The 26,693-nt window shown below is 41.4% G+C and overlaps 2 protein-coding genes across 5 annotated transcripts in view; one reads left to right on the forward strand and one right to left on the reverse strand.

Moving 5' to 3' along the window:
- Window positions 1-390: 390 nt before the first annotated feature.
- On the forward strand, window positions 391-17,680 carry FAN1 (FANCD2 and FANCI associated nuclease 1). Its single transcript, XM_032122584.1, has 13 exons — window positions 391-2,178; window positions 4,829-4,969; window positions 5,463-5,658; window positions 5,970-6,203; window positions 6,670-6,801; window positions 7,915-8,023; window positions 8,749-8,868; window positions 9,295-9,459; window positions 10,330-10,498; window positions 13,153-13,256; window positions 14,625-14,819; window positions 15,203-15,331; window positions 16,168-17,680. The coding sequence occupies exons 1-13, from the start codon at window positions 876-878 to the stop codon at window positions 16,303-16,305; spliced, it is 3,135 nt and encodes a 1,044-aa protein (XP_031978475.1). The 5' UTR covers window positions 391-875; the 3' UTR covers window positions 16,306-17,680.
- MTMR10 (myotubularin related protein 10) overlaps window positions 17,251-26,693 on the reverse strand; it is a 42,364-nt gene continuing 32,921 nt past the window's right edge. For 3 of the 4 annotated variants that reach the window (XM_032122586.1, XM_032122587.1, XM_032122588.1), the window contains 7 exons: window positions 26,179-26,309; window positions 25,984-26,053; window positions 25,725-25,795; window positions 24,704-24,873; window positions 23,284-23,454; window positions 22,243-22,425; window positions 21,140-21,739 (listed from right to left, as the gene is read on the reverse strand). In XM_032122586.1, the coding sequence (XP_031978477.1) occupies window positions 21,140-21,739; window positions 22,243-22,425; window positions 23,284-23,454; window positions 24,704-24,873; window positions 25,725-25,795; window positions 25,984-26,053; window positions 26,179-26,309 (1,396 nt within the window). Of the gene's footprint in view, window positions 21,740-22,242; window positions 22,426-23,283; window positions 23,455-24,703; window positions 24,874-25,724; window positions 25,796-25,983; window positions 26,054-26,178; window positions 26,310-26,693 lie in introns of all 4 variants that reach the window. The other variant, XM_032122585.1, reaches the window with a different exon arrangement.

Below are 26,693 nucleotides of genomic sequence, written 5' to 3' on the forward strand. Positions count from 1 at the left end.
GTTTGGATGGCAGCACCAGGAATGACTTGGGAACCTGGGCCCCGCCGTCCGGAACACCTGGAGAGCGGCCTGGCGCCGCGGCCCTGGCAGAGCTCAGCCCGGCCGCACCACGGGCTCGGGTAGGCACAGCAGCCGTGAGGGTGAGGGCTGCAGGGCAGCCCGGTGTGCTCTGGAAACGAGTGCTTGGCGCTGAAAATAGTCTCTCAGTAGCAGACAAGACAATGATAAAATGTTCCCAGCGACAGGACGAGGAGCAATGGCCATAAACTAAACCACGAGAAGTTTCACCTCAGCATGAGGAAGAACTTCACACCGAGGGTGGCAGAGCACTGGATCAGCTGCTCAGGGAGGTCGTGGTCTCCCTCTCTGGAGACATTCCAAACCCACCTGGATGCGTTCTCTGTGTTAACTGCTCCAGGTGACCCTGCCTGGGCAGGGGGGCTGGACTGGATGATCTCCAGCGGTGCCTTCCAACCCTGATTGTTCTGTGAATATTAGAGAACTTGCCTATTTGAATTCCAGGTTCACTTGCTGATGTAAATGCAGACTTGAGGTTAATTTTCCATTTATTGTGCCATTTAAAGGCACCTGCAGTGCTCAGCTTGCTTGTGGTATGCTTCTCTGCCTGGTGAGGCAAGCTAAAGGACAGTAGCATTGTAAGTTAAGGATTGCTTCACTTCTCCACTTCTATACGTCTTGGTTGCATCTAGTACCTTAGAAGACCACTCATTCAATGTATTTTTTTTCTTGAAGGCATGTCAGAGGATTACAGATGGGAAAGGAAAAGCCAAGAAAAGTCTTTTAAGTATTATAAAATAAAGAAATATGCCCTGAATTGACTTGTCTGTGCGATGTAATTGCTGTGAAGTTTTGTAATGGCAGAAGCTAGGTCTTCAGGAATCAAAAGATCCCAAATAAGTTTGTCACTCAGTAAAAATAAGAAGAAAAAAGAAACAACAAAAAAAGTGGAAACTACAGGAACACCATCTACACCTTCAGCATCATCCTCTATTACTTCCTTTTTTAACAATGTCCCCCCTGCCAAAATTAGCTGTCCCATGTGTGGGCAATTGGTGCCAAGATATGGAATAAATAAGCACATTGATGAAACATGTCAGAGAAACTGTGGTGAGATTGGTGCCATTGATGCTACACTGAATTCTTTTAGGAATAAGAGTCCCCCAGCTGCAAATCTGAGCATTACTTCCAGCTCATATTTTTCAAAAAACCTCTTAAATCTAGAAACAAGTCCTTCCAAAAGTAATTTATCGAAAGCAGGAGGGAGTGCAGCACAACAGACTAGTCCTTATTTTAACAATAATACTTCAGTCTCTAGTGTTAACAATGAATCACAGGCTCAGACAGTTAAAATAGTCTCCTTGGGAAGCTTGTCTTCAAAACTGTCCAGAAGACGCTGTCTCCAGGGAGGAAAACAGGTCTTGTATGAAGAGATCAACTCTTCGCCTCCAGCCGTTCACAGTGGCTGTAGAAGTGCTGCAGCACACGACGACGACGAGATTGATGCTGGGCAGAGTTCTCAGAAAGAAAATCAGCCTTCTCAGGGAGAGCACCAGGAACAAAATTTTTCAAAGAGGGAGCCTGAATTTCAAAACGAAATAAACAAATGTAATCAAGAAGACCTTGTGGATATGGTTCAGGTACCTTTACTGGCTGGTAACAGTGATGACAAAAGGTTCCCATCTGATACAAGGAGCACCAAAGCAGAAAGCAGGTCCGAAGGTGTGATTCTTAGTCCTGATAAATTTGAAACATCTCTAGCCATCCATACTTCAGCAGACCCAACCAGTAATTTGGAAGTCGAGACTCAGCCTCACACTGAAGTTACTCCTTCTTCAAAGACAGAAGTGAACTGTGGGACAGAAAATTGCTTTAGCAGGGACAATGTAGAGATACTTCCTGTGGAAGTTCTTGAAGACTTTAAGAATGAAATGAACCATACTTCGTTAGAAACTGTGGAAAAGGTAGAATCTCAGGATTCCACCGGGGACATTCTAGACAAAATAGATGAGGTCTTCTCTGTGCCCAGCTCTCCTGGTCACCCATACTACCTCCAGAATTTTTTAGTAGTGCTGCGAGCCGTATTGGAGAATGAAGATGACATCAGACTATTTAATGAGCAGGATTTGAACATTATAACCAAGTTCTACAAATTATCAGGTATCTTTTTTAAAAAAACGCGTTTCCACATTACCTCTTGTAGAGAGCATTGTTACATAGTTTTATGTGAGAAGTGCTATGTGAATTGATAATTTAATTTGATGAATTCCTTAAGGGAAGAAGCTCCTTTTTCTCAGGAGATATACCCCTCAGTGGCTTTCTGTAAATAAACTCTCCTAATGGTGTTAGGTACAGCTCCTGAGAGAATGGGGGGACACAGCCTCACACAGCCCTCCCAGCAGCCTGGCTTGCACAGCTTAATGGATCTGAGCTGGCCATGGGCACAAGCAGCCAAACCGGGGGGGGGGTCTGCAGAGCCCATTGGTGCACTCCACGCCATGAGAATATTACAGTGGTGACATCTTGGAGCTTGGTAATGCCTTGTTTATCTTGTGATAGTTAAAAGGGGAATATATAAAGAAAGGAAGCAACAAAGGTCTTGTTACTGGCTCTCTGAGGCAAGCAGTAGGTGCACATCATTTGCATCCACAGATTCAGGAATAAACTCACAGGCCAGTAGTGTATACAGGCGTTGGCTACTTTGACAAATACTAAAAGAGATGTTCAGCATATACCTTCCCCATTTCCACATTCCCTTCCCTGTCGCTGTTTTACCGAGAACCGGCGAGAAACAACACAATCCAATCCAAGGAGAAAAGGGAATTATTTTATTATTTACACGCTAGGTTATATATCTTTGTATGTGTGAGAGCATGATATGATTGGTCGCTTGACCAGCCGCCCCCTAGAGGGATTGGCTGAGGTTCTCCAACACCCATTCAAAATATTTTTTCCAGAGTACCAAATCAAGGCTGGAAAACAAACCCAGGTGCAAGATATAGTAATAGTTTACAAAACCATCTTTCACTGTTTCTCAGCTAAAGCATGAGAAAGAAAAACTTCACAAAGTGCTTCAGCAACTGTTTTTCTCAGCTAGCTGTATGAGAAAGAAACTTCATAAAATGCAAAGGCAGCTGGAAAATTCCTCTGCTCCTGCTTTTTAGCATCCACACTTCCCTGGATGTGAACAACACTGATCAGTAACAGGAGCTTGTTATGTTAAATAAAAGAACTTCTTGTTTCTCTTTCAGTAGTGTGATTCCAGAATTCCCCTCTCACGGGAGTTGGGAATACAGAAAGAATTACTGCAAAGTGGTGCTGATAATCACTGGATGTGAGGATCACAGATAAAAAATCTCTCTTTGCAGGGTAGGAAAGATGCAGCAATTGAGCTGTGAGAAGTGAGAGGATAGCACTAAGTCAGTAGATAACAAATCCTGGACAACTGACAGATGGATGTCGTTGCCTTCAAGAAATACCAGGCAGGATACTTTAAAAGCTCAGGTAGATGAATTATCTGTCCCACATTAGAAGTTTCTACCTAAGCAAGTGTCATCTTTCAGTTATCATAACACAAAAAATCCCATAGTACCTGCTTAGTACTATGAGGTTGCTTCAATATAGGTATTTTCAGTATTTAATTATTTTCTGCTGAAATGTCTACTATTCTTCAGTGAATAATGTGAGTGAGTGTAAGTTTATGAAGCTTATTATGAAATTATTATTGGAGCCCTAGTTTGGTCACTTCCATGGTGTGGGGAAAGAATGTCCATGTGTTAACCCTTTTCCTTTCTCCAGAATGATAAAAACTGGGGACAGACTTTAAAGGAGTTACAACCCCACAGAGAAAATGACAGACTTATATGTCTGAATGTAGTTCTGTCAGTGAATTGATCCTGGAAAAGTTCTATTAAAGAAAAGACTGAAAAAGCCTTCTAAGGACAGGAGAATTGTTAAATGAACTTTTAATGTTTATCTGCCATTTCTTAAGTATACCTAGGCCTGCTAGTGTTTCAGTGTCTTTTTATTAATGATCAGTTTCAGTTAAGCAGCAGCAGCAGACGGGTAAAAAATTTAGAAGTTAATGGGAGTTGAATGAAGTATTCAGAAGGTTGTTGAATGTAGTAACAATAGCTAGACTATTTTCAGCTAAAATTTAATAAGCTATTTTGTTGAATTTCAGCATCGTTAGTATTTAAAAAGTCTTTTTAAAAGGTACTTTAAAAGAATATTTCCCTGATAAAATCAAATGATCAGGAGGTTTTTTCTCATTGTTTTCAGTAGATATATTTGTAAAATTAGGCTTATCTTTGGAAAAATAAGAATCTGAAGAATGCTGCACAAAGAGGTGTTCTGTGATTACGACATTATTCTGTCAGACTACAGCTTCTTTTGTTCCCCAGCATGAAATATTTGGTTATTGAATGACTGGTTAAGAACGCAAAAAGACCTATTTAACACCACAGTATGCAGGGTTGAAAAATGAAGTTGTCTTTTTCTTTAAAACAAAATATTTCTTGAAGGGTAAGCATGTCAAAATGAATTTTAGTAATGTACATTGCCTACAAAATATGTTGTAATACTTTTCCACGTACAAAACTTAAAGATTCTAATAAACTTATTAATTACTTGGAAAGGTATGTCCTGGTATTTTATCAAGTCTCCTTGTAGAACATGGGGAGATTTAAAATGTGTTTTAGAGACTACCTGCATCAAAGTAATTTTTCTGGTTAAGGTGGTGATTGTGCCTAGTACTGTGTTGAGAATTTACTCTTCTTTCTGTCCTTCCCTGTTTTAAATAAATTTGCAGTTGGTGGGCAGAAATTATATGTGAGACTTTTTCAACGCAAGCTGAACTGGTTAAAGGTGAACAAAATAGAGTATGAAGAGATAAGTGTGGATTTGTCACCAATAATTGAAGAACTGGCTGAAGCCAGATTTCTACAAACAGGTAAGGCCAGCATCAATAAACCTTTAAAATACTACAAATAAAATCTTCAGTTTTGTCTTGTTAGAGTTCAATGCACTACATGCTTGTCCGTGCCTTGGGAAGAGAATAGAGGTGCAGAATAAAGGCTTCAGGTAGATGAGTGGTCTTGTGAAAATACAGATAGTGCAAATTAGATGATAGAGAAGACCAGTTTTTCTGAACAGCTTTTTTTTTTTTTTTTTGTAACTCAACAGATTTTTTAATCTTTGCTGTTGTTTTGAAGTTGTAAAGGGTGTTCTTTTTCTGATTATTCCATTCCTTCAAAGCAGACCTGTGAAAAGGTCCAGAAGAAGATCCAGAAGAATTTCAGGGTGAACCAGATAGCATTGATAATACATTTTTGAAGAACCTAAGTCATTAGATTAGTACTAGGTTGTATGAATGTACTGTGAGCTGTTGCTTGAGTGTATGTGTGTAACATAGAATGAATATATGTGGATAATTTTACTTTTAGAATCTGAATTGGAAGACCTGTGTGAAGGGTTGGATTTGCTTTCAGCCCCTGAGCTAAAAACACTGGCAAAGATCTTTCACTTGCCAAACCCAAACGGTCAGAAACAGCAACTTGTGGATGATTTTCTGAGGCTGTCAAAGCAGCGTTCGATCTTCAGTAGGAGCCAGGCTGGTGTTGGGACAGTGATTTTAAAAAGGTAAATGCTTACAGTTACATTTTGAAGGTGAGTGGAAGTCGTGCTTCAAATGACTGAAATCTAGATGCCTTTTCAAGAGAGGAATGCATTTAGTAAATTTATTAAAAAAAAAGGGCAGCCTTATATTTCAATTCACAGTGAGTCAAAGTAAATACTAGACTCTATAGTCTCTCTGCTTCTTTCAAGGAAAATCAAGTTTATGCATTAATTGGCTTGAAAAAAAGTTATTCTCATACTTCATTCAGTTTATTTTAGTTTTTAAAAGTGATGGTAAAAACCATTTGTTATAATAATTTTATTTGTCCTTCCAGGGTGAAGGACCTGGCTGGAAAATGTGTCAGGGTCTGCAAAGGCCCTCGGGCTGTCTTTTCTCGAATTCTGCTGCTGTTTTCACTGCCTGAGTCACTGGAAGAGGAAGAAGCTGGCAGTGCTGGGCAAGGCCTGCTCTCCACAGTCCTTAGGGCTAACATGGGGCATATGGTGTTCCCCAGTTACACAGTATACAGGAAAACACAGGTCTTCCAGGACAGAGAGGATCTTATCAGGTAAGGAGAGCTTTCGCAGCTTGGGAATCTGTTCATTTCTAGAAAAGCTTTACTGCAGCGCTTGTGCAGGCAAATAAGAATTCAAATGTAGAATTCCAGATGTATATATGTAGAAGTGTTAATTTTGCAATGATTTTAAATACAATTTTGTATCGAGGTAGGACTTGTAATTCACAGTGGCTTGCATTTCGAGCCAAAATAGCATATTTATTTGCTTCATGATCATCTTATGAAAGCTGTTTCTTCATTTGCTGTGCTGCTTAGGAACTAAACAAAAATTATATTCTCTGGTATTAAGGAAATTTAAACACCACGTACCCTGCTAGTTTAAACTCTGGTAATCCTACAAGATTAAGAATAAAGATGGCTACATGTTCTAATGTCTTTGGAGACTGGAAGGGAAGAATTTCTTTCAGCTGTAGATGCTTTTTAAGCTTAATAAAATTGTTGTGGTTTTTTACCACAGGTATGCAACTGCTGTTCATCTGTCAAATGATATAGCTGCTGCAATGGTAAATGGGAACTGGGAAGAAGCTAATCAGATGTATTTGTGTGCTAAAGAAACCTGGAGAGAACTGAAGAATCATCCCTCTTTGAGGTAGTGAACTGGAAACTGGCCTAGTGTTTGCAGGAAACTGTTTTATCTTACCTTGGGTACTTTTCCTTTTGAGAGAGGCTTATGTTATTTAGGCCTGATAAAGCTAGAGACTTTAATGTTCTTGAAAGCTGGGAACTTCCTGATTGTTTGTTTAGCTTTTAAGTTACTATATGAAAAGACCTTTTTTTATAAAATCTTGGGAAAGAGTTGGTAGGCATGGATAAAGCGCTAAAACATTCTGTTCTATGTGCCAGTGCATGAGAACAACAGCCTTATTTTTCCCTTGTCATAGTATTTTTTATGACTTTCAAACAAATGGCAATAAGCAGAAATTAAAATTGACTGTGGACAAAAGGATGTTGCAAATGTTATGGGAAAACATGCTGGGTTATTCACGTCTTGAGATTTCCAAGTGGGTGTTGCTCAGGAAATGTTACTGAATATCTGAGAACTGAAATAACATGTATTGGATATGAAGCGTTCTTTATCAGTTTTTCTTTTAATTATTTTGTTTTCTGGCTCAATGATACACCACAAGTTAAAGCCTTATGTTTGGCATGATATTCAGTTCCATGTGAACTGATTTAAAATAATATTCATAGAGGGTCACTGGGAGGTCTGTTCCATTTTACACTGAAGACAGTGGAAAAATCTATTTTGATTTGAATAAGACATTTAAAAGACTTTGTCCTGAAACACAGAGGTGCCTACTGAAAAGATGTTAGTCTTCTTTTATGGCAGGAAATTCCTGTTCTAGACTTCTTCTTTTATCCAGCTTTGTTTCTGAAGTTCAACTTCTGGCTTATGAGAATAAGTTGGTAACAAAATATGATGTAATAACTTACTGTTTTGCATCTGTTGTAAAACTGATTAACTGATAATTTCACTGGTGTTGAAACTAAAATACGCTGTGCAAGTGCTGCTCCCTAAGCCAAACTATTGCCTTACCTTTGGGTTCTTGACTTTGAAGCTGGGATACTCATTTCAGATCAATTTGGATATATAAGGCATTTAATTTTTATAAGTGCTTTAGATATAAGTATTCTTAGTAAAAGAATTTTATTAATTTAAAGTGCTGTAATTAAATGGATCTGAGCTGCTCTTATTTTTCAGCTATCACAGAGTTTTACCTGATTACCTGCGACGTTTCACGGTTGGCTGGGTGTACACAAGAATCCTTTCTCAAGGAGTTGAAATTCTGCAGAGACTTCACAAGTATAAGGTAAAGTGGTGAAGTGAATAGGAATATGTGCTTAAATTTTTGTACCTTGTTTTACATTTCTGATATGGCTGGAAAATGGTGGTAATGTTTGCCAGGCCTTGCTGCAGTTCTAGTAACAAGTTACTTTTAAGGGAAAAGAGCCCTTTTTTTGTGCTGCTCTAGAAAGTTAAATTTTTTTGATTTCTGCTTATGCATTGAAGATTTACCATATATAATACACCGTAAGACTATTGCTGAGATATGCTTCTTTCATTATTTAAAGGTACCTGTGTTTCACTAGATTTGGCTATTGCTTTTAAATAAGAAAAATCTTGAAAGAGAATTCTTCCAGAAATCCTTGCCTCTTCCTTGGGGGCTAACATCTCCAAAGGCCTTTGATTTACATGTTAAAACAAATCAGATTATTCTGAAGACTTCACCTCTGCAAAAAAGCAACAAGTAACACTTAGATATTTTTTATATACAATGAGAAATACAGAAAGGATAAAAATACTGTATTTTTGGCAGCTAACCTTTAAGTTTACAAAAAAATGTCTCTATTCTAGTGTTTTTAAGATACGCATATGCATCAGAAACAGGTATATTGGGTAATGGAGTAAAAAGTAGGTTTGGATTGTCCAGAGACAAACTTTCTGTAGTATTCATTAATTAGAAGGGGAAGTGACAAGCTAACTTGAACTTGGTTTTGTAAGCCAGTTAATAAAGGTACAATCCCATTGCTACAGGAAGCAGTGCAGCAGCTGCAGAGCCTCCTGGCCCAGGATGCGTACTGTGCTGACAGCAGAGGGAGATGGTGGGATCGGCTGGCTCTGAATTTACATCAGCACTTGAAAAACATTAAGAAGGTATCTTCACAACTGCTGCTAGAAAGCTGGAAACACTGCAGGCATTGTCTGAAAACATTAAAAAAATATTTCTTATGGAAAGAACAGTGGAGTAGAGTCTCCTAAAAATGCAGATATTGGTAGGAATCCCAAGGTCAGACAACCAGTTTCTCCTAGGAAAATTAATCCACTTCTTTAATCTTATACTGATTAGTAGAAATGAAAAGGACTTTTTTTTACTGTACTAGTGTAAATTTGAATCCAGAAGCCTCCTTGCAAAATGTTACTCGTTGGTTAGAGCTCCACTACATCAGTTGGCAAGGTGGCCCTGTCCTGTATGCTCGTTTTTACACTCACATGTTTGTGCTCCTTCAGTCAATTGCTCTTGAACAGAGAGGTGTGCAGAGATCTCTGTAAATTGTTGTTTGTCCCCTTGCTCTTTGCCAGGCCATTGGCTGCATCCGCAGAGGGCTGGCAGACCCGGCCGTGCGCACCGGTCACCGCCTGTCCCTGTGCCAGCGCGCCCTGCGCATCAAAGACTCCCCCAGCTGCAAGCAGTTCCAGGGCCTGCTGCAGGACCTGCCCCTCCTCACTGTGGAGGATGTGACACATGTAAGCAAGGGAGCAGCAACTTGTGAGCTCCTTTTACTTCTGACAAGGAAAAATAATCTGGGAGACTTGTTACATTTGTACACCAGTCTCTGACTGACATGCTTCAGAAAAAGGAATACAAATGTGTTTCTAAAACAAAAGCCTTTTGTAATCAATTGCTTCTACACTGGTCAGCTTCTTGTCTGAAGTTAGTCAGCTGTACACTGATCTAATTTGCATTGCTTTATATGTGTTATGGGTGTGATCAGCCATAAACTCCACTAATTTATCAGTAATGCCCTCAGAGCCTTTCTGTCTGAAGAGTCTGATCAGATCAGTGCATTGTCTCTGGTGGCTGCAGGCCAAGCATTCTGTGTGCTAGAAAAAGTGATAGTAACCTTAGCATAGTGTCAGCATTAGAATAATGGCTGAAAAAAATGCCAGCATTCTTTTCGGAACTTTTGGGAGTTACACGCTCTAAATATGTGCTGTGCAAGTATTCAGTGTGGTGCGCTTGTATCATATTAGAGTGGATTTTTAAAAAATCTTCCATGCCATTGTAAAGATAATTCTGTCTGGACAAAATCAGAGCAGAGCCGCACTTCCTCTCTCAGTCTCCTCAGTCTTCTGTATTTTAGCTCCTGGTCCTGCATATAGAAAGGCTACATTCCCATCTGCCCAGCATTTTTGCTAGACATTTGTTTTCTGAAAAATGTGCCAGTTTATGAAAGCTAAACAGGATGATTTCACAGGAATAGCAGGTTAAGTTTTATTCAGTTGATTTTTGGAAACAAATCTAGTTCTGATTTTAAGAAAACTGAAAAGGGGGTTTTGGGCTAAAGCTTTTTTAACATGATGATGCAAAGTAACCAAATGTTTTCATATGTTCAGGTTACAATCAGTGGAAAGATGTGTCCTCAGATGGGAATGGGAAAATCTGTATTTCTTGTGGAGGATATTGGTGATGGAGAAGGAGGAGAAGACTGCAGTGTATCCACTGTCATGTGCTCAGTGGAGGAACTGGCATTAACTCATTACAGGAGGAATGGTTTCGATCAGGGTAACAGCGCTGTTGGTTTGGGGATATTTTACAGTGAAATAACTGTGGGAGTAAAGAAACTATTTACTAATCAGTTTGCTTAATAGACCAGTTTTAGCTGATTTCATTACACCAGATTCTGTTTCCTTCCCAAGCACCTCTAATACATCGTTTCCTTACCAAAGTGCTCTAACGTATATTTTCAACCTGACCTGCTTCCTGGCCTTTAATGATTTGCTGCCTTCATTTACCAAAGGTGGTTTTGAAATGTATTAGGAAAACCCCAGTGTTTTTTCTTCATCTACACAGAAAATCACTTATTTTGTCTTTCTTACCATTGAACAAAGAAGGCAAAATGCTAGCATTATCATTTATGGGAGTGTCACTAAGGAAATGTAAACCTCCACTGATTTTTGGTACTAGATGTCCATGAAAACAGTATATACCAATAGCACAACACTGCAGGATTTTTTGGAAAGACTCTATTAGTAGTTGTTTGTGTATTTTTACAACTCAGTAGCTGTGAAAAGCCATTGACCAGTAAGAACAGATAGGTCTGTTTTACAGGAAAAAAGTGAAATACAAAAAGGTAGGCAGGTTATTTTTAAAGGTAAAATTTGTATCTTTCTATAAAATATGTATTTTAATATAGTTTTATTTTACTGATATGTTCCCAAATACTGTTGGAGCAAAAGTGGCTATGTCAGAAAAGGGTAAATAGGGAGGGGACAATGTTTAGAATTTGGGAGAATTGTGCTGAAATCCCCACTCAGTTCCTCACTCCCACCCACTCACCATTAGTCTTCTTGGCGCCATACAATTCTGAGCACGCAGTGGCCATGTGTGATTTAGTGATGATCCAGAATTCCCATTCCAGCTCCATGCACACACCCCAACACATACATGCTCCCCCTCATATGTATGAGGTATCATGCATGTATAATGCATATATATATATATATACACACAAAACTATTCATTACATAGTGTATAATAACGTATACATTCTGGGATGTGTATGTATGACGTAACGATGCTTACACTACTATAGATAATATATTGTACTAACAGACTAACAACAAACAAAGATCACAGAGTGGCTGAAGTTGACAGAGAGCTCTGGGGGTCATCTTGTCCAACCCTCAGCTCAAGAGCCCACTCTTACAGACCATGTCCAGCTTTACAGTATCCCCAAGGAGGGTAACTCCACAGCCTCTCTGGGCAGCCTGTGCCAGTGCTTCATCACCTTCACAGTGAAAAAGTGTTTCCTTGTGTTTGCATTTATATACATATATATATTCATACATCTATATGTCTCCCTGTGTTCACATGGATATATGTATGTTCATACATATACATAGAAATGTTCACATAGAAACATAGAATGGTTAAGGTTGGAAGGGCCCACAGTGGGGTCATGTGGTCCAACCCTGCTCAAGCAGAGCCATTCCAGAGCACATGGCACAGGATTGTTGTGGAATAGCTCCAGTGAGGGAGACTCCACAGCCTCTCTGGCAGCCTGTTCAATGCACAGCACTTGACTGTACAAGGCAGTCACGTTCATCAGGCGTTGTTTAGCTGTAGTGAATCCATGCTGACCACTCGCGATCACCTTCTTGTCATCCATGTGATAGAGATGGCTCCCAGAATGAGGCACTCTGTCAGCTTTCCGGGGACTGAGGTGAGGCCTGACTGGCCAGGAGTTCCCTGGGTCCTCCTTTCCCTTTCTGAAGAATGGGGTGACATTTGCTTTCTTCTGGCACCTCTCCTGATGGGCACCACCTTCCAAAGATGATGGTGAGTAGCCTCACCATGGTGTCTGCCTGCTCTGGGTGCATCCCTCAGGGCCCATGGACTCGTGGATGTCACGTTTGCCCTCGTGTTCTCTAAGCCAGTCCTCCTGAACCAAGGAAAGGTCTTCCAAATTCCTTTCCCCAGGTCTCCTGGGTCAGAGATCCCTGAGAGCTGCTCTTGGCAGTGAAGACCAATGCAAGGAAGGTGTTCCAGAACCCTGCCCTCTGTGTCCCCTGTTGCCAGGCCCCCCCTCCATTTAGCTGCAGGCCCACATTAGCCTGAGTTTTCCTTTTGGTGTTGCGGTATTTGAAGAAGCTCTCCTTGATGTCCTTGACGTGTTGTTTTGACATGCTCATATGTGTGCATGAATATATATACACATATGGGGGCACATGTATACATGCATGAACACATATGTATTTACATATAAAATATGTTTACATATATAAGGCATAATATATAATATTTACAATAAAATAGAACAGCTATATAGAATAATGTTTGATAGACAAGATGTAATTATATACTATAAATATATATCATGTTTTTAATATATATTATTATCCATATTGTATTTTTTTTTAATGTTAAAAAAGTATATTTAAAATTTGTCAGAGTTAGCCCAGTAAGCCTTGTGGGAGCCAGGGCAGGGATGGAAGCTGTGCTGCAGCCGAAGTTCCCTGGCCTGGGAGCAGCAGGCTTGGGGAATGGGGCAGGAATGAACTGCATTTGCAGCTGCAGTGAGAATGTGTGCTGACACCAGCTGGTCATGAACCTGAACATGGCATGTTTCTGCTTTGGGTTGTGATGGCTCAGTACCTCTTCATATGACATTGCTGTAGAAATTAATGTTTCCATTTTTATTAAATTCTGCCCTTTAGGTATTCATGGGGAAGGCTCAACGTTTATTACACTGTATGGGATTCTAATGTGGGATATCATTTTCATGGATGACATACCTGACGTGTTCAGAAATTCCTATCAGGTAATTTTGAAAGGCTTTCTTTGGTTAATTTATTTGCCCACTGCTGTAGATTCAGTAACCATGTTAAAATCTTACTTGGGATTAGATTAACATTTTATTCTGAGGGACATTCCAGACACACCTTGGTGTTCCCTTCATTTTATTATTTGTTACATTTGGTTTATTACCAAGGGCCCCCTCAGTAACCAGTTGTTGTGTCAGGCTGGATTCACAGTCAGAGAGGGTGGGATTGCTCTGGCTAAATGCTTGTGTCCTGTAGCTGAGCTCACTGGGCAAGGTGTCCTTTATAGTCAGTGGAGAAACACTGCTATGCCACAGCCTTGTTCCTCTTGTTGGAAGATGACGTATTCCATTGGAAAAAAAAATAGTCTGTTTCTTTTCAGTAGCCTTATTTTTAAACTAGGGTTTGTTAACACCCCTACCCACCTCACTCCACCATTTTTTTGGGATCATCCCTCGTTTTTGACAAAGAAGCAAGCAAACAACATTACACAGCCCTCTCCAACAACTCCCTGTAACACCCTAAGGTCAATAATTCCAGGTGGTCTTGTGGCTTTATTTTTCTTCACCATCTGAAGCAGAAGTCCTTGTGGCTGAGCTGAAAACCACCAGGCTCACAGGGAGGACGGGAAGGGGACAGCTGTAACTCCAAAGGCCATACAAAACTGTGAAATGGAATTCATACAAATAGCTCTTCTTGTTGTCCTTATTAATGCAGAGCAAAGCTATCATGATCCTCAGGCATAAACAATGCTGAGCTGACAGCTCACACCTGATTCTCGGTCGTTCCTAGGCTGTATTTTCCTGGGATTATGTGTGGCAGCCATTTTTGTAAGGCTGTTTCCTAAGCACTCTGCACTTGCTTTTGGAAAGCTGCCGTGGCTCTTGGGCCCTGCCTGTTCAGCAGCAGTCAAAGCTGAATTGCTGCAGGGGCTTTTTACACCCTGAGTGTTCAGCACTGTCTGGGGCTCTTCCTGTGGGTGCTGGAGGATGAAGCCCCAGCTTCATCACAGCTTTGTTCTTTCACCTCAAACGGCTCACTGTGCCTGAGCAGTCTTGATCCCACCTGGAACACAGAGTGCTGGGAATGCACAGAATTCTTTGTTAAAGGAAACCTTTGTCTAGAGTTCAAAACAACAGAGCAGAGGCCGAGATGTGGCCAGTGTTTGTTGCACTGGCATTGGGTGTTAAAACATATACAAATGTTTCCTAGTTAATAAATATTTATGTGGTGGGCATGTTCAAGATAAATCAGCTCAATGTTTGAGTGACTTTTTAGTTAAGAAAAATATGAAGTAGGACATTGTCATTCTGGGAATAGCTACTCTGCTGGCAGTTCCTCAGAGCTGTATTTACCTTTTCATCCAGACATACCCCCTGGATTTATACACTGACAGCTTCTATGAGAACAGGAGAGCTGTCATAGAGGCCAGACTCCAGCAGCTTCACACCGCTTCCTCTGAGACACTGGCAAAGTTGGTTGCTGACGTCTGGACCAGACAGGAGGGAAAAACAGCAGCCCTGGTTAACTGGGGACGTTTTATTTCCCTCACACAAGTCCAGGTAAGTAAGTGTTGTCCAGCATGGGCACCCCAATTAGGCTTGACATTCAGCTACTACATCTGGCCCTAGTGTGCTCACAGATTGTATTGAGGCATGGAACCATGGCAGATCAAGAGTGGTGGGAGGGAAGAATTAGGATTAGGGAGACTTTTGTTGAAGCCCCTGGACAGGTACTGTTACAATATTCTCATATGGTCACTTTTCCTGCAACAGTAGCTGGGAACACAGCAGGAAAATTAATGTAGAAAACATCTAGTTAATGTTTCTTGTTATGCAAGACTAAACAAAGAACTGAGCTGGGCCATCCAGTATTCTTGTGAGGGTTGGGAAATGGTTCTGCAGGAAATTAAAACCAACCCCAACTACCAAACCTTCTGTTGCAGAGCCTGGTCTCTTGCCTTGGAGGAACGTTCCTGAGCGGTGTTTTCCGGCGGCTGTCCAGGGACCTGCGGCACTGCCGGGGGGGGCTGCCCGACCTGCTCGTGTGGCGCTCCCACAGCCAGCACTTCAAGGTGTGTGGGGAGCACGGGAATACTCAGAGCTCAGTTACCTCCCCTCGTGTAAAACCTTGCACTTGTCAGCCCACACAAACTGTAATTTCCTGTTGTGGTGGTGGAGTCAGAGCTACAGCTCAGCTGCCCAGCCCCCACGGAGCAGTGGGTGATTATCTGCTCCTCCAGCAGCTGTGCTGGAGCTTTAATGGGCGTAGGGAGAGCCAGCAACTATCAACCCTGGCTAAGGTTGGTGTAGAAAAGGTGTTTGATTAAAGGTAATGTAAAGCACCTGTTACCAATCAGCCACACATTCTGACTGTTGGTGGCAAGGGGTTCTACTGGCACCACTTAGACAAAATCTGGACTATTTGAGTCTACAACTGTGTCAGTGTCTGCTACAGAAATTTAGTAAATAGTCATGGATGGTGCCTTGCATGGTAGGGAAATAGCTACTAGAAGACTACTGGACACCTCATCTGTTGGAGCAACTTGTTATGTGTTTATGATACAGAGCTAATAGCAGAAATTAGTTCTCTAGAACACCTAAGTTGCTGTCAGTATCAGTTGGAGCAGGTGAGGGTGCAGACAATTGATTTTTCAGTATGAGAGGTCTTCATTCACCAGGGCCCTCTGTCTGTGTTTTGGTGGATATTTGCTATATAAAATTTCATTCTTACAGTTAAATTTTGAAATACGGGGTAAGAATTCAGCATCCACTGGACCTTCCACTGTGCTAACATCTTTTATCATTTTTGTCACAAATAACAGCCATAAAAAAATACTTCTTCTGTGGGAGCTAATGATCCTTCAGTTCCTCCGTGGGCACACTCCTAACCATCCCCCTTTCCTTGTAGCTGGTGGAGGTGAAGGGCCCCAACGACCGCCTGTCTCCTAAACAGATGCTGTGGCTGAGCGAGCTGCACAAGCTGGGGGCTGCAGTGGAGGTTTGTCACGTGCAGGACGTCGGAGGCAAGAGCAGACGCCTCAGCTGACAGAGGTTGGATCATGTGGGTAGCTCAGGTGTTCTTAAAGGAACAGGCAGCACACACACCACTGGCTGCTGCTGCTGCTTATTAAAAATAGTTTCTTCTAAAATTGTAGTTTCTTGGAACATTACCGTAGTCCTTTTAGCACAAAACATTCTAAAACATAATTAGAGAAGACTGTATGATTTACTGCGTGTCACTTTGTATTCAGAAGAACAGAGCCCTTCTCTTCCCTCCCCAATTCCTAACTTCTTCTCTGAGGTAATCTGGGGGGTTTGCCCAGTGAGGAGGAAGAGCTGCTTTCACATTGGTACCCCCTGAGAACATCTCTACAATACAGAATCTGGGACATCAGGTCCTGCTCATTTCTGTGGTGCCTGTGTGGCCCAGATTCATTATGTTGGGCAGGTCTCCTCGCAAGGTGTGAGTTCAGCCCCTTGACAGGATTGTCAGGACCAGTGTGGTTCTCTGCCTGTCCCCACTTACTACTATGTATTTGACTTTTGCACTTGTACATAAACAAATACAGGTGTTCACTGATGGCAGAGTAGGGCATAAAGCTTTAATGCTGTTCTAATGTGCTGCTGTGTATGAAAGGCTAATTTATTTAACAGCCCCTTCTGCTGTATCTGTAGTACCTGTATAAAGGGAAATATTTCTGGTAGTAGACAGGAGTTGGTCAGTGCCAAGATGACCACACTCAGTATAGTCAGTTCTGCCCCACATAAATTGATGTGTTTGCTCGTTCAGAAATATGTCAGTCAATTGGAATTAAAAAGATGAATTCCCTTTTAAGACATTAAAATCCCGTGGGTTTCTCTTAATTTTAACACACAGCCAACATCTTTTCTCTGGAGTCTTCATTCTCATATTGATAAGTTTCCTGCTATCAGAAGTTCTGATTACCACGCAAACTGAAGACACTGTAATAAAATATAGCCAGAAAAAAGGTAATTTGCACATCATTTTTATTAATCATCTTTCTATAGCACAGTGTCCATGCTATTCTTGGAAAAAACCACACACATACAATTTTTTTTTTTTGTTAGGGGAAGTCAAAGAAAACCACCTGAAGTTCACTGTGGAAAGGTACAAACTTCTATTGACTCTAATTTACTTCACATTCACAACTCAGCATTAGGATTTTATAATCTTTCTGCCACTGCTACTTTACTCAGTAAATCATTATCAGGCACAAAGGTTTTAGTTTCAGTTGAAATGGTGAACTGTAAACCATCACAGCAACAGCATTAGAAACCTACTGCCTAGAGCAATTTGAGGTACAGATTTCTGTCTCTTGGTTAGAGGCAAATTTAAGATTTCATCTTTTGCTTAAATATATGTTAGATTTTTTTTTTTGTTTTAATATATTTCCATCTGAGAATAAGCCAAAACATTTGCCCAGCTTGCTACATTTTCATTAAAACACAAGGCAGTTAACTGACCAGAGTGGTTGCAGGCAGGTGCACACAAAGCACACGTGCAGGCCTGGGCAGACACACACACACACTCAGTTCTCAGTGCATTTCTGGAGGCAGGACATGTGTGGCACAGGGTAGCACCTGGAGGCTGAGGTGCCACCATAGTCACAGCCCTGCACTGAGCCCTGGCTGCTGCACTGGGGGTCAGCAGCCACAGGAGCAGCCACGGAGCTCCCCATGTGTGGTACAAAGTCATGACTCCGCCAGGAACAGCTGCAGTAATGCACATTTTCTACAAACACAAAAGGATGAGCTGCTTGGTAGCTTTTCTACTCTTGCAACATGAGAATGGCATTAACAGTATCTTGTTTTAAATGGTGAACAGAAACGAAAATCTGGGAGATATGTGTACATATATATACACAGACATATATATACACACTTGCATGTCAGTATTCTGTACACAGAAGTTAAAGATACATACTCACACCACAAAATTGCTTTTGAAAGTTATTAAAGATATTCAGAACAGTCCCTACTGACTTGATAAGGCAACTGTGCAGAGTGGAGAATATTTCAAAATTTACACTTGGTACCTGTCTTTCAAAAGTATATCAGAAAGGATTCAGCTGTTTAACTCAGATGAAGCAGCAGCATCCACAGGCACACATTCTCTCCCACAGACACAGCAGTTGCTCAGACTCCTCAGCAAGGCTGAGCCACACAAGGAAGCAGAACCTTGTCTTCAAGTCTAGGGAAAGGTGGATCTCTTCCCTTCTTCTCTGCAGGAGGTGCCCCCTCTCAGCCTCTGCTTACCTAACTCCCTTTTTGGAATGTTATAAAATTGCTTTTTAAGTCTGTTTGGCAAATAGGTATTTTGACAGGTTTTGTTTATTATAAAGGCATATTATTTTTAACCCTCTCCCATGCTATATATATAAAATACAAAGACCCTCTGCAGCATCTGTACACATTTTAGAACTGAAATGTAAAAATGTCTGAAATCTCCTTATAAAAGACAATTCTGTTTAAATATAGTACCCATTTTTTCCCCCAAAGGGTACTAGCCTGAACATTTTTTAATTCCACCAGCTGCTTTTGTGGAGTAATATATTTACACATTTTTGGTACCTTTAAACCAAAGAAGTTACATCTTTAAGTAATGAAAAAAAAAAGACACTATAGTTTTAACTGTCATTTTAAAAGAAAATAAATTGGTACCAAAAGACACTAAGCACACAGGTTGAGGTCTTTATGTCAAGTATCAGGCAGGGAAAGCAGTAAGCTAATGGCAAAAGAGGAATGGCAAAAGCAAACTAATACAAACCTTTGATAATGAACAAGTGAGATGACTGCTCCAGCAAGCTTGGAAATAAACACAACTGGTTTGTGGACCATTTAACACGCTCAGCTCATCTTGCAGCATAATTAGGCAATTGAGGTGATGCACGTTTTTTCCTCACAAACAGTTGCCCAGAAGCACCTGGCATTGTGTCACGACAGCCTGTGCCTGCCCACGTTGTGCACAGCACACACACACACACCAGCTTCTTTGCATAGGAACAGGGTTTGGACGGTTGGCTAGGTAAAAAAAGCAGCCCACTCCCCTGACATTGTTCACCTTTGCACCAGCCCTGCCTTGCTTCCCTCTCCAACCCCAGCAGTGTGAGCACAGCACAGCCTTGGACAGGGAACAGCCTGGGAGCCAAACCCCCCTTTGTGATTTAAGCTGTGCTGAAGATCAGTTTGGTTTTACAAACAAAGACCTCCAAATCCTATCCCCTTCCCTTTTTTTAAACTCAAATACACTGCGTATTCCCATCCTGTGTACTCCCATCCTGCAGCCTTCTTTTTTCCCCACTGAGAAAACTGAGAACAGCTTTGAGTCCATCATATAAGGCCTTTGGTGCCTTAACTGGTAAGGCTACACCTGGATAGAGGCTCAGGATCAGTTCAACAGTGTTGGTGTTTTACATAGAAATAATTTAATATAAAATACGGCCTTGCTGTTCAGAGAAGGCAGCTGACAGGAGCCTTAACCTACAAGAATGACACATCACTATTTCTCCACCCTCCTGGAATTCTTCATGCTCCTGCCTTTCTCCCTGTGAAACTCAAGTCCTTTTGTGGCACAGCATCCAGGGAGAGCTATCATTTAAAAAGGTTTCAGAACAATGAGGAGGCTGCTGCATTAAGCAGACAGAGGCTACTGGATGCAATTCCCTCAGGCAGTGCTTGTGCATTGCACTGTCCCTATGGATGTGCACATCTGCAGAAAGAAGGCACTGCTCCCTGCTCTTCTTGCAGCACCTGCCTACCAGTGACTGCAGCACCTGCACCCCTCGTGGAACTGGCAGTATGGAGCCAGACCTCCTCCAGCAGGGCTCAAGTAGGAGTTCTGCTGAAAGCTACTTCATCCTACAAAAAAATGAGGAGAGGGTTGGCAGGGATCGGGATCTGTGCAGGGATATAATGCTGAGTAATTAAGGTGCCCTTATAAAAAGGTGAGGATCCTGTGGGACTTAAAAACAAGCTTAACCTTAAAGAGGGAATACCTGCTGTTTCTTCTGGATGCCTGTTGTTTCCAGAAATGGAGAGGGGGAAGCAGGGGATGGAACAAGAACTTGCCACAACAATCTGCTTTAAAAAAGTTGGGGGGGGTGTCAGCTGCATTAGAGTAATCCTGCTACTGTTTTCTCCCAATGAAAGGCACTTCTAAAGCTACTGCAATACCGTATCTACAGTAAATGTTTTAAGGTTAACAGTGCATTGTCCTGATGTGGATTTCTATAGTCTAAAGTCAAGCTCACGACAAAGAGCACAAATCTGACTAATTGTTAATGAACACATTTTGGGGAGAGCAAGAAAAGGGAACAACCCCTCCCATGGATACACTGCATTAGCACATATGTAGGGTGGTAAGTCATGGAACATTAGTATGTTTGTATCTATGCATGTAAGTATTACTCCTGAAGAGGCAGTCTGATAAAATAGTATATTCCCAGATTTCAGCTGTCAGTTCATCTCCACTGCACTACTTTGGCTTTCCAAGCTGTTCTATCAAAGGGTCACTTCAGTCACTATCTGGGAAAACAAAAGTATTTGAAGCAGAACCCTCATTAATGACCACACCAAGCCTTTCAATTAGCTGATGAAATGCTCTATCACTTGTAATGAGCCAAACTCCCAAGAACAGGAGGAGTTGGGGAGCAGAAGCCCCAGCGGATGAGAACTACTGAAGACAAAATTGTGCGATTTGAAGCATGACTTGCCTTGCTTTTAAATATTTGTGCAAATCTTACGTAATGTTTGTATATAAAAATTATTACAGCTTTCAATGCCGCATTTAGCAGTGTTAAGTTAGAAAAGACAAAATGATATGCAGTATTCTCCCTAAACCTTTAAACCTCCACATCACCTCAGTCTTCATTTGCAAGCGTCTCGGTGGATAGCCAGATTTTGGCACCACTTAAAAATTTGCTTAAAGGTGTTCCCAGAATGCTCCGTCTGCATAGGTTCCCTACAGGAGAAAATGGGAATGAGGAGGAGAGAAAGTCTGGGGCACCAGAGGTGTCATTTAAACCATTAGCTCTGAAGTACATCCTGCTTTGATCCAGTTCCGAGCAGGGGCCTTGCAAGGAGGAGTTGCTCTTGTACTGCCGCAGGCTGCGGTTTAACATGTCCACCTCGTCTGCCAGCAAAGAAACTCTGTGGAAAGCGGTGATGGAGCCGCCGTGGTTGATCTGGACCTCAGGAACCCAGCGGAAGTAGCAGAGTTTCCACAGTTTTATTTGTGTTCCAGAGAGATTGGGCAGAATGACTCCGTGCAAATCAACGGGCTTTGCAAACCAGTCTCTGAAGTACTGCTCCATATTGTGGCCCTGCCCCTCCACTGGCTGGAAAAAGTTCGGCTTCAGTTTTAGTATCAGAGAGTTTCTTCTTGGAAGGAACTCCTGCTCACCGATTATTCCGTTTTTTAGTGCTGGAGGGATACCTCGCAGTGTGGAGCTGTAGTTTTTCTGCAGAAAATAAATACCGGTAATTTTCCAGTTCTACATCCATTGGAATAGTAAATTTCCCTGAACTGCCAGGGTGCATCATCCAGAGAAATGCTGTGACCTTTAAATAGTTTCTGAGCTTGTGAGTCATTACTGCAGGGCTCACAGGGCAAACTGTGGCCACTTGTGGCCTTTAAAAAGAAATGGATATGTTTTGTAGCAACAAATGACTGACTTATAATCAGTATTTACTGAAAATACTGACAACCCCAGGGGGAAAAAGTGGCCTGTCATCACTTTTACAAAGGTGAAATAATGCAAATGTTGGCAGTGACTCAGCCACGTCAGAAAATGTCCTAAAACACAAGGCTCAACAATTTACATCTTTACTTCTACAGAAAATCATTTCTTTAGGCTGGGAAGCCAAGACAATGAAGGCTCCTGCTGCTAATGCAACGGTACCTGCAGCATCCCCAGCAGGACCCCTGAGAGTGAGCACAGCCCCTCACAGCCCCCCCAGTCACCTTGGAGCGCTTGAAGGTCCGGAGGGCCCCGTTGTGCACGCTGGGCGCGCTCTTCCCGACGTACAGCGGGTTGTGGAACAGCAGCCGGTCCCGGCTCGTGAACTGAAGAGACCAGTCCCAAACACATGGAAACCTGAGGCCTTTCTCATCACCCAGCTGAATATTTTTGCTTATAGCAAATTCCTATGAGAAGTTAACATTCAGGCAGATTAAAATCGAAGAAAATCGGCTTATTCATGAATCCTAAAACCAGCACATAACTATTGGGCAAAGAGGAGCAGGGATGTAATTTAGAGGCAGCACAGCAGAGCAGCAAGACAGCAGGAGAAAACAGCTGCTCTGCATTTGTGCAGTTACTTTTCAATTACATTAAATTGTTTGTTGGCTTACTCTTAACCCCCAAATTGGCATTTTGAGAATACAGCAACAGTCCCTCAGTACTCTGCTTCTTCGTAAGGTTGCTACCTACAACTCTAAAGGGAAAATATTTAACAAAATAAGTAAGTTTCACTTTTATCAGCCATCAAATGTTTTCTACACACAGTTCTGATAAGCTCCAGTTCTCAAAAACAAATTTAAGTGTTCAGTTTTCTAAATGCTTCCATTGTACATTACTATTGGAACTTTATGCAACATCCCCAACTTTTTCAACTATTTAAAAAATTCTGTTAAGAGATTTCAAAGTTTGCCTGAAGCATGAAATTCTCTTTATGGCCTGTCATTCTACTTCTTGAGTTCCAGATACAGATTTGCTTCCTAGAGGAGTACAAATAATAATGTACAGTAGCAATGTTTCCCTAGGAAAAAAACACAGAGGAATTCAATAGACTTTTTTCTTGGATAGTTTAGTCACTGTCTCTGCAAAGATCACCTGAGAGGACACTCTGATTGTATTCACCTGGGGACCTGAATATTTTGCCCCAAACAGAGTGTGCCATTTTGAAGAACACACAGGAAGCATTTAGCTGGGATGCTGTTATTTCCAGGGCGGGCAGGCTGTAGTCTCCTGCTGGACAAGCAGCTGCAGCCTCTCTTACTCACAGTGCTTTCCTTGACTCGCTGGTGAGGGCAGTTGAAGAGGAAGGTGCCGAACAAGGAGATGCGGGCGCTGTCGTACAGGATGGTCAGGTACACCTCAGAGAACTCAAAGGCTGCTGGGTATTGTTCCAGCAGCTGCCAAACACAGTCAAGGAACATCAAGAACAAAGGAGACTGGGAAAAGAAACAAGGAATTATCTGATTTAACATAAGCTTTTCCCAAATCATACCGATTTCTTTGCAGTTAGGGTATTTGGTACATTACTCAACAGGGTAAACTATTTGGAGTCTTGCATTTTTCGTGATACTATGCAACTGTAACACCCTGTATTCCTGTTTAGCCACTTGCTTTCTCAGCACTATCTTTGCATAGCTTTCCCTTCTGTGTAAAAACACAGTTCTTTCCTGGGCTCCCCTCATACTTGTGCAGCTGCAAAAATCCTTTCTGCCATCTGTATGTCCCTCATAATTTCCAAACTAGTGCTTGTATGAGCCTTCCTTGCCACTTGGCCTTGTTTTTACAATGTATTTACTTCCTTGTTTGAAATGACTAGAGAGCTTTTAATTCAGCCATGATAATTTCTCTCTATTTCTCTCTACATTTTCTAGCTCTTTTCCATAGCAGCCCATGAATGGCAAAAGTATAAACCATCATTTATGTAAAGCTTTAGAAATATTTCCTCCTTCCCATTTTCACTCTTCAGTATATCCTTTCCTAAGGCCAAAATAGCTGCTTTTCATTATTTCCCTCTTGGCATCTCATTTCTTTATCCCTTCACACATTTTCTCCGCTTGGTGCTCAGTGCCCTCAGTTTATCTGTGGGCTCCACACTCTGGGGATATAAATTCCTGTTCCGTGACTCTGGGCATTGTCCCTGGAAAAGGTTCCTAACCGGGGTCCTCTGTGCTTCCACCTGCAGTTAGCAGCCCCTTCTTTGCCATGAAGAGGCCAAACAACATGAGCTGGCAGTGCTGGAAGCCGAGCCCTGCGCTCCCCTCCCTCATCTCCCAGCAGCTGTGTCTGCTCATGTGGCTGCCTGCTCTGAAAGCACTGCAGAGTGATAACTTCACAGGGATGGGAACAAGGATTGGTAAAACACACAGCAAAACTACCCCCTCCAAACCCTCTCCTCACCTCCTTTGGTTTCAATTTGAAACATGAGCTGTGTTAGTGTTCGTAGCAGTGAGACGCTTTCATGTGTAACCCTCAAGCAACATAAAAACCCATTGGATTGCACTTGGTATTTCACTGATTCTCACATGGCTACAGAGGGTAAAGAAAAGATACCTTTCCTCTGATATTACTATAATGAGATTTGAAAGTATTAGAACACATTTTTACTTTTAGATTTCTGTATGAATAAATGTTCAGGATGATATCAAGCAGATACTGTGATCACATGCAAATACAATTAATTTTTACCTCTTTGTCAGATCTCTTTAAGTGGTTACACCTATCTAAAAATTGATATCCTGCCATGACCCATTCCTTCTGTATTAAGCTTTGAAATCCAACAATTGTTCGAAAATAGGGATCCAGCATGACTTGAATGAGAGAAGCAGCAAGACAGCTCAGGTCCCGTCCCTCTTCCTCTGCAAATAACATACAGAACGTACAGAACATATAAGGTATAAATGCACAGAATTAGATTTCAAAGAGCAAAAAGGTGCAACTAGGTCCCATGGTTTTCTTAGAATTTCCTTTAAAATATACTTCCAGTTGTTTTAATTGTTCTCATAATTAAAAAAAACCCCAACAAACTAGAAGAAAGACACACTTCTTTTTTTCTTAAACTGAGATTTATACTATAGAAAGGGTTCCTGCAATATCCAGCACAGCAGTGCATTCATCAAGAACAAAATACCCACCCAAATGCCTGATAGTTAAATCAAGATGTGTTGAGAAGAAGGGTGTTCATGCTGCTAGAAATTTTCAGCATTTTTCCACCCTGAAGCATTCTTTGGAAGGCCATTACATGGGCAGAGTGGGATATACCAGCCGAACAGGTCTTGTAAAAATTACAGAAATGAGCAAGGTTTTCAGTGTCTTTTTCTCTGAAATATCTGTTTGCACAGACACAGGGAGTGGGCACTGAGTGAAATACTTTTGTGTATAGAACCTCTGAATTAAACTGATATTGCTTATGCAGGGTCTATTAGCCCAATTAACACAGTACAAAGATTCACCCTAAGGTTTTGATTCTATCATCATTATGAGAACAAAACCCACGAAGACTTAAAGCAAAATATTCCTTTGATGCTAAGGACTATACTACAGTTCAGATACATACGAAAACTATTTTCCCTTCTAGTTCCCCAAATGCCTGAGATGTTCAGAAGCCGTGGTGTTTATGTACAAAGATTACGGTTGATGTTATCTAAATCTGTTTACCTACATTATCACAGTAATGCTAATAATTACAGCGTGCTCTCTGTTGTATTACCTTGTAGAACTACAGAAACGTGCTTACACTCCATCATATAGACAAGCTCAGCAGAATGCTTAAGAAAGGCTCTAGACAGGAAAAGAAAGTGATTTAACAGTTAACAGAAGTTCAGTCTACACAAAAAAAATATTTGGGTTATCTGTATTTACTTAACTTACATATTAAACCAAAGAATCCTTCAGCCGATGCACTGCTTATTTACAGTGCTGAATGCTTTGCACATCCCATTGAACATCATTTTATTAATGGTACCAACCTAATGTACTCTAACCAGCGAGTGTTTTCCAGTGAGGACAGCCACTTCTCTTCAGTTTCATCGAAAGGCTCTGCAACAGGGACAGTAATTACACTGCAGAACAACTTTCAGTAACAGTCCCTGTCAGCCAGGTCAACTGGAATTCACTGCATGTCAGGAAAACCACCCCCATGAAAGAAGGACAGCCCAGCGTACCATTGACACAGAGCTGTTTGAGTTTGATGTGTGCAGCCTGGATTTCCTGGATGTTAGGGAGACACTTGTCCAGGTCAGATTTGTAAACGTCACTTCTCAGGGGATGGCTTCGAGTTATGGCATTACAAATCCTGCAGGAGAAGAATCAGCAGGTTTATTGTTGGAGAGGAAGGTAACAGTCTTTCAAGAAACATGCCACTGTCTTTAACTGCAAGCAATTAAAACCACTTAAAACATGCACCTCATTCTAAAAAAAGAGTTTGCTAGTTCATATTCAGGAGATACATTGCTCCTCCATAAAGCTACTGACCATTTTTGGTGTCTGCTAATTACAAAACAAAGAAATGGAAAGGTTGGATCATTAAAACATTACGTTAGGGAAATGAAATCTGAGGCTGACTGACAGTTAAATAACCCTATCCAGTTTTTAGCTTTCCATCATTTTTAGTAAGACTTATCTATGCTAAATAAAGAGAACATATATAAAGTTTATGAAGTCAGGAAATCTGACAGTG

This window comes from Corvus moneduloides, chromosome 13 (genome assembly GCF_009650955.1).
Source record: "Corvus moneduloides isolate bCorMon1 chromosome 13, bCorMon1.pri, whole genome shotgun sequence".
Lineage (NCBI taxonomy): Eukaryota > Metazoa > Chordata > Aves > Passeriformes > Corvidae > Corvus > Corvus moneduloides.

Coding starts and splice junctions, on each gene's coding strand:
- FAN1 (XM_032122584.1), top strand. CDS start 876: ATGGCAGAAGCTAGGTCTTCAGGAATCAAAAGATCCCAAATAAGTTTG. Junction 8,024..8,748: donor AGAGACTTCACAAGTATAAG/GTAAAGTGGTGA, acceptor CCATTGCTACAG/GAAGCAGTGCAGCAGCTGCA. Junction 13,257..14,624: donor TGTTCAGAAATTCCTATCAG/GTAATTTTGAAA, acceptor CTTTTCATCCAG/ACATACCCCCTGGATTTATA.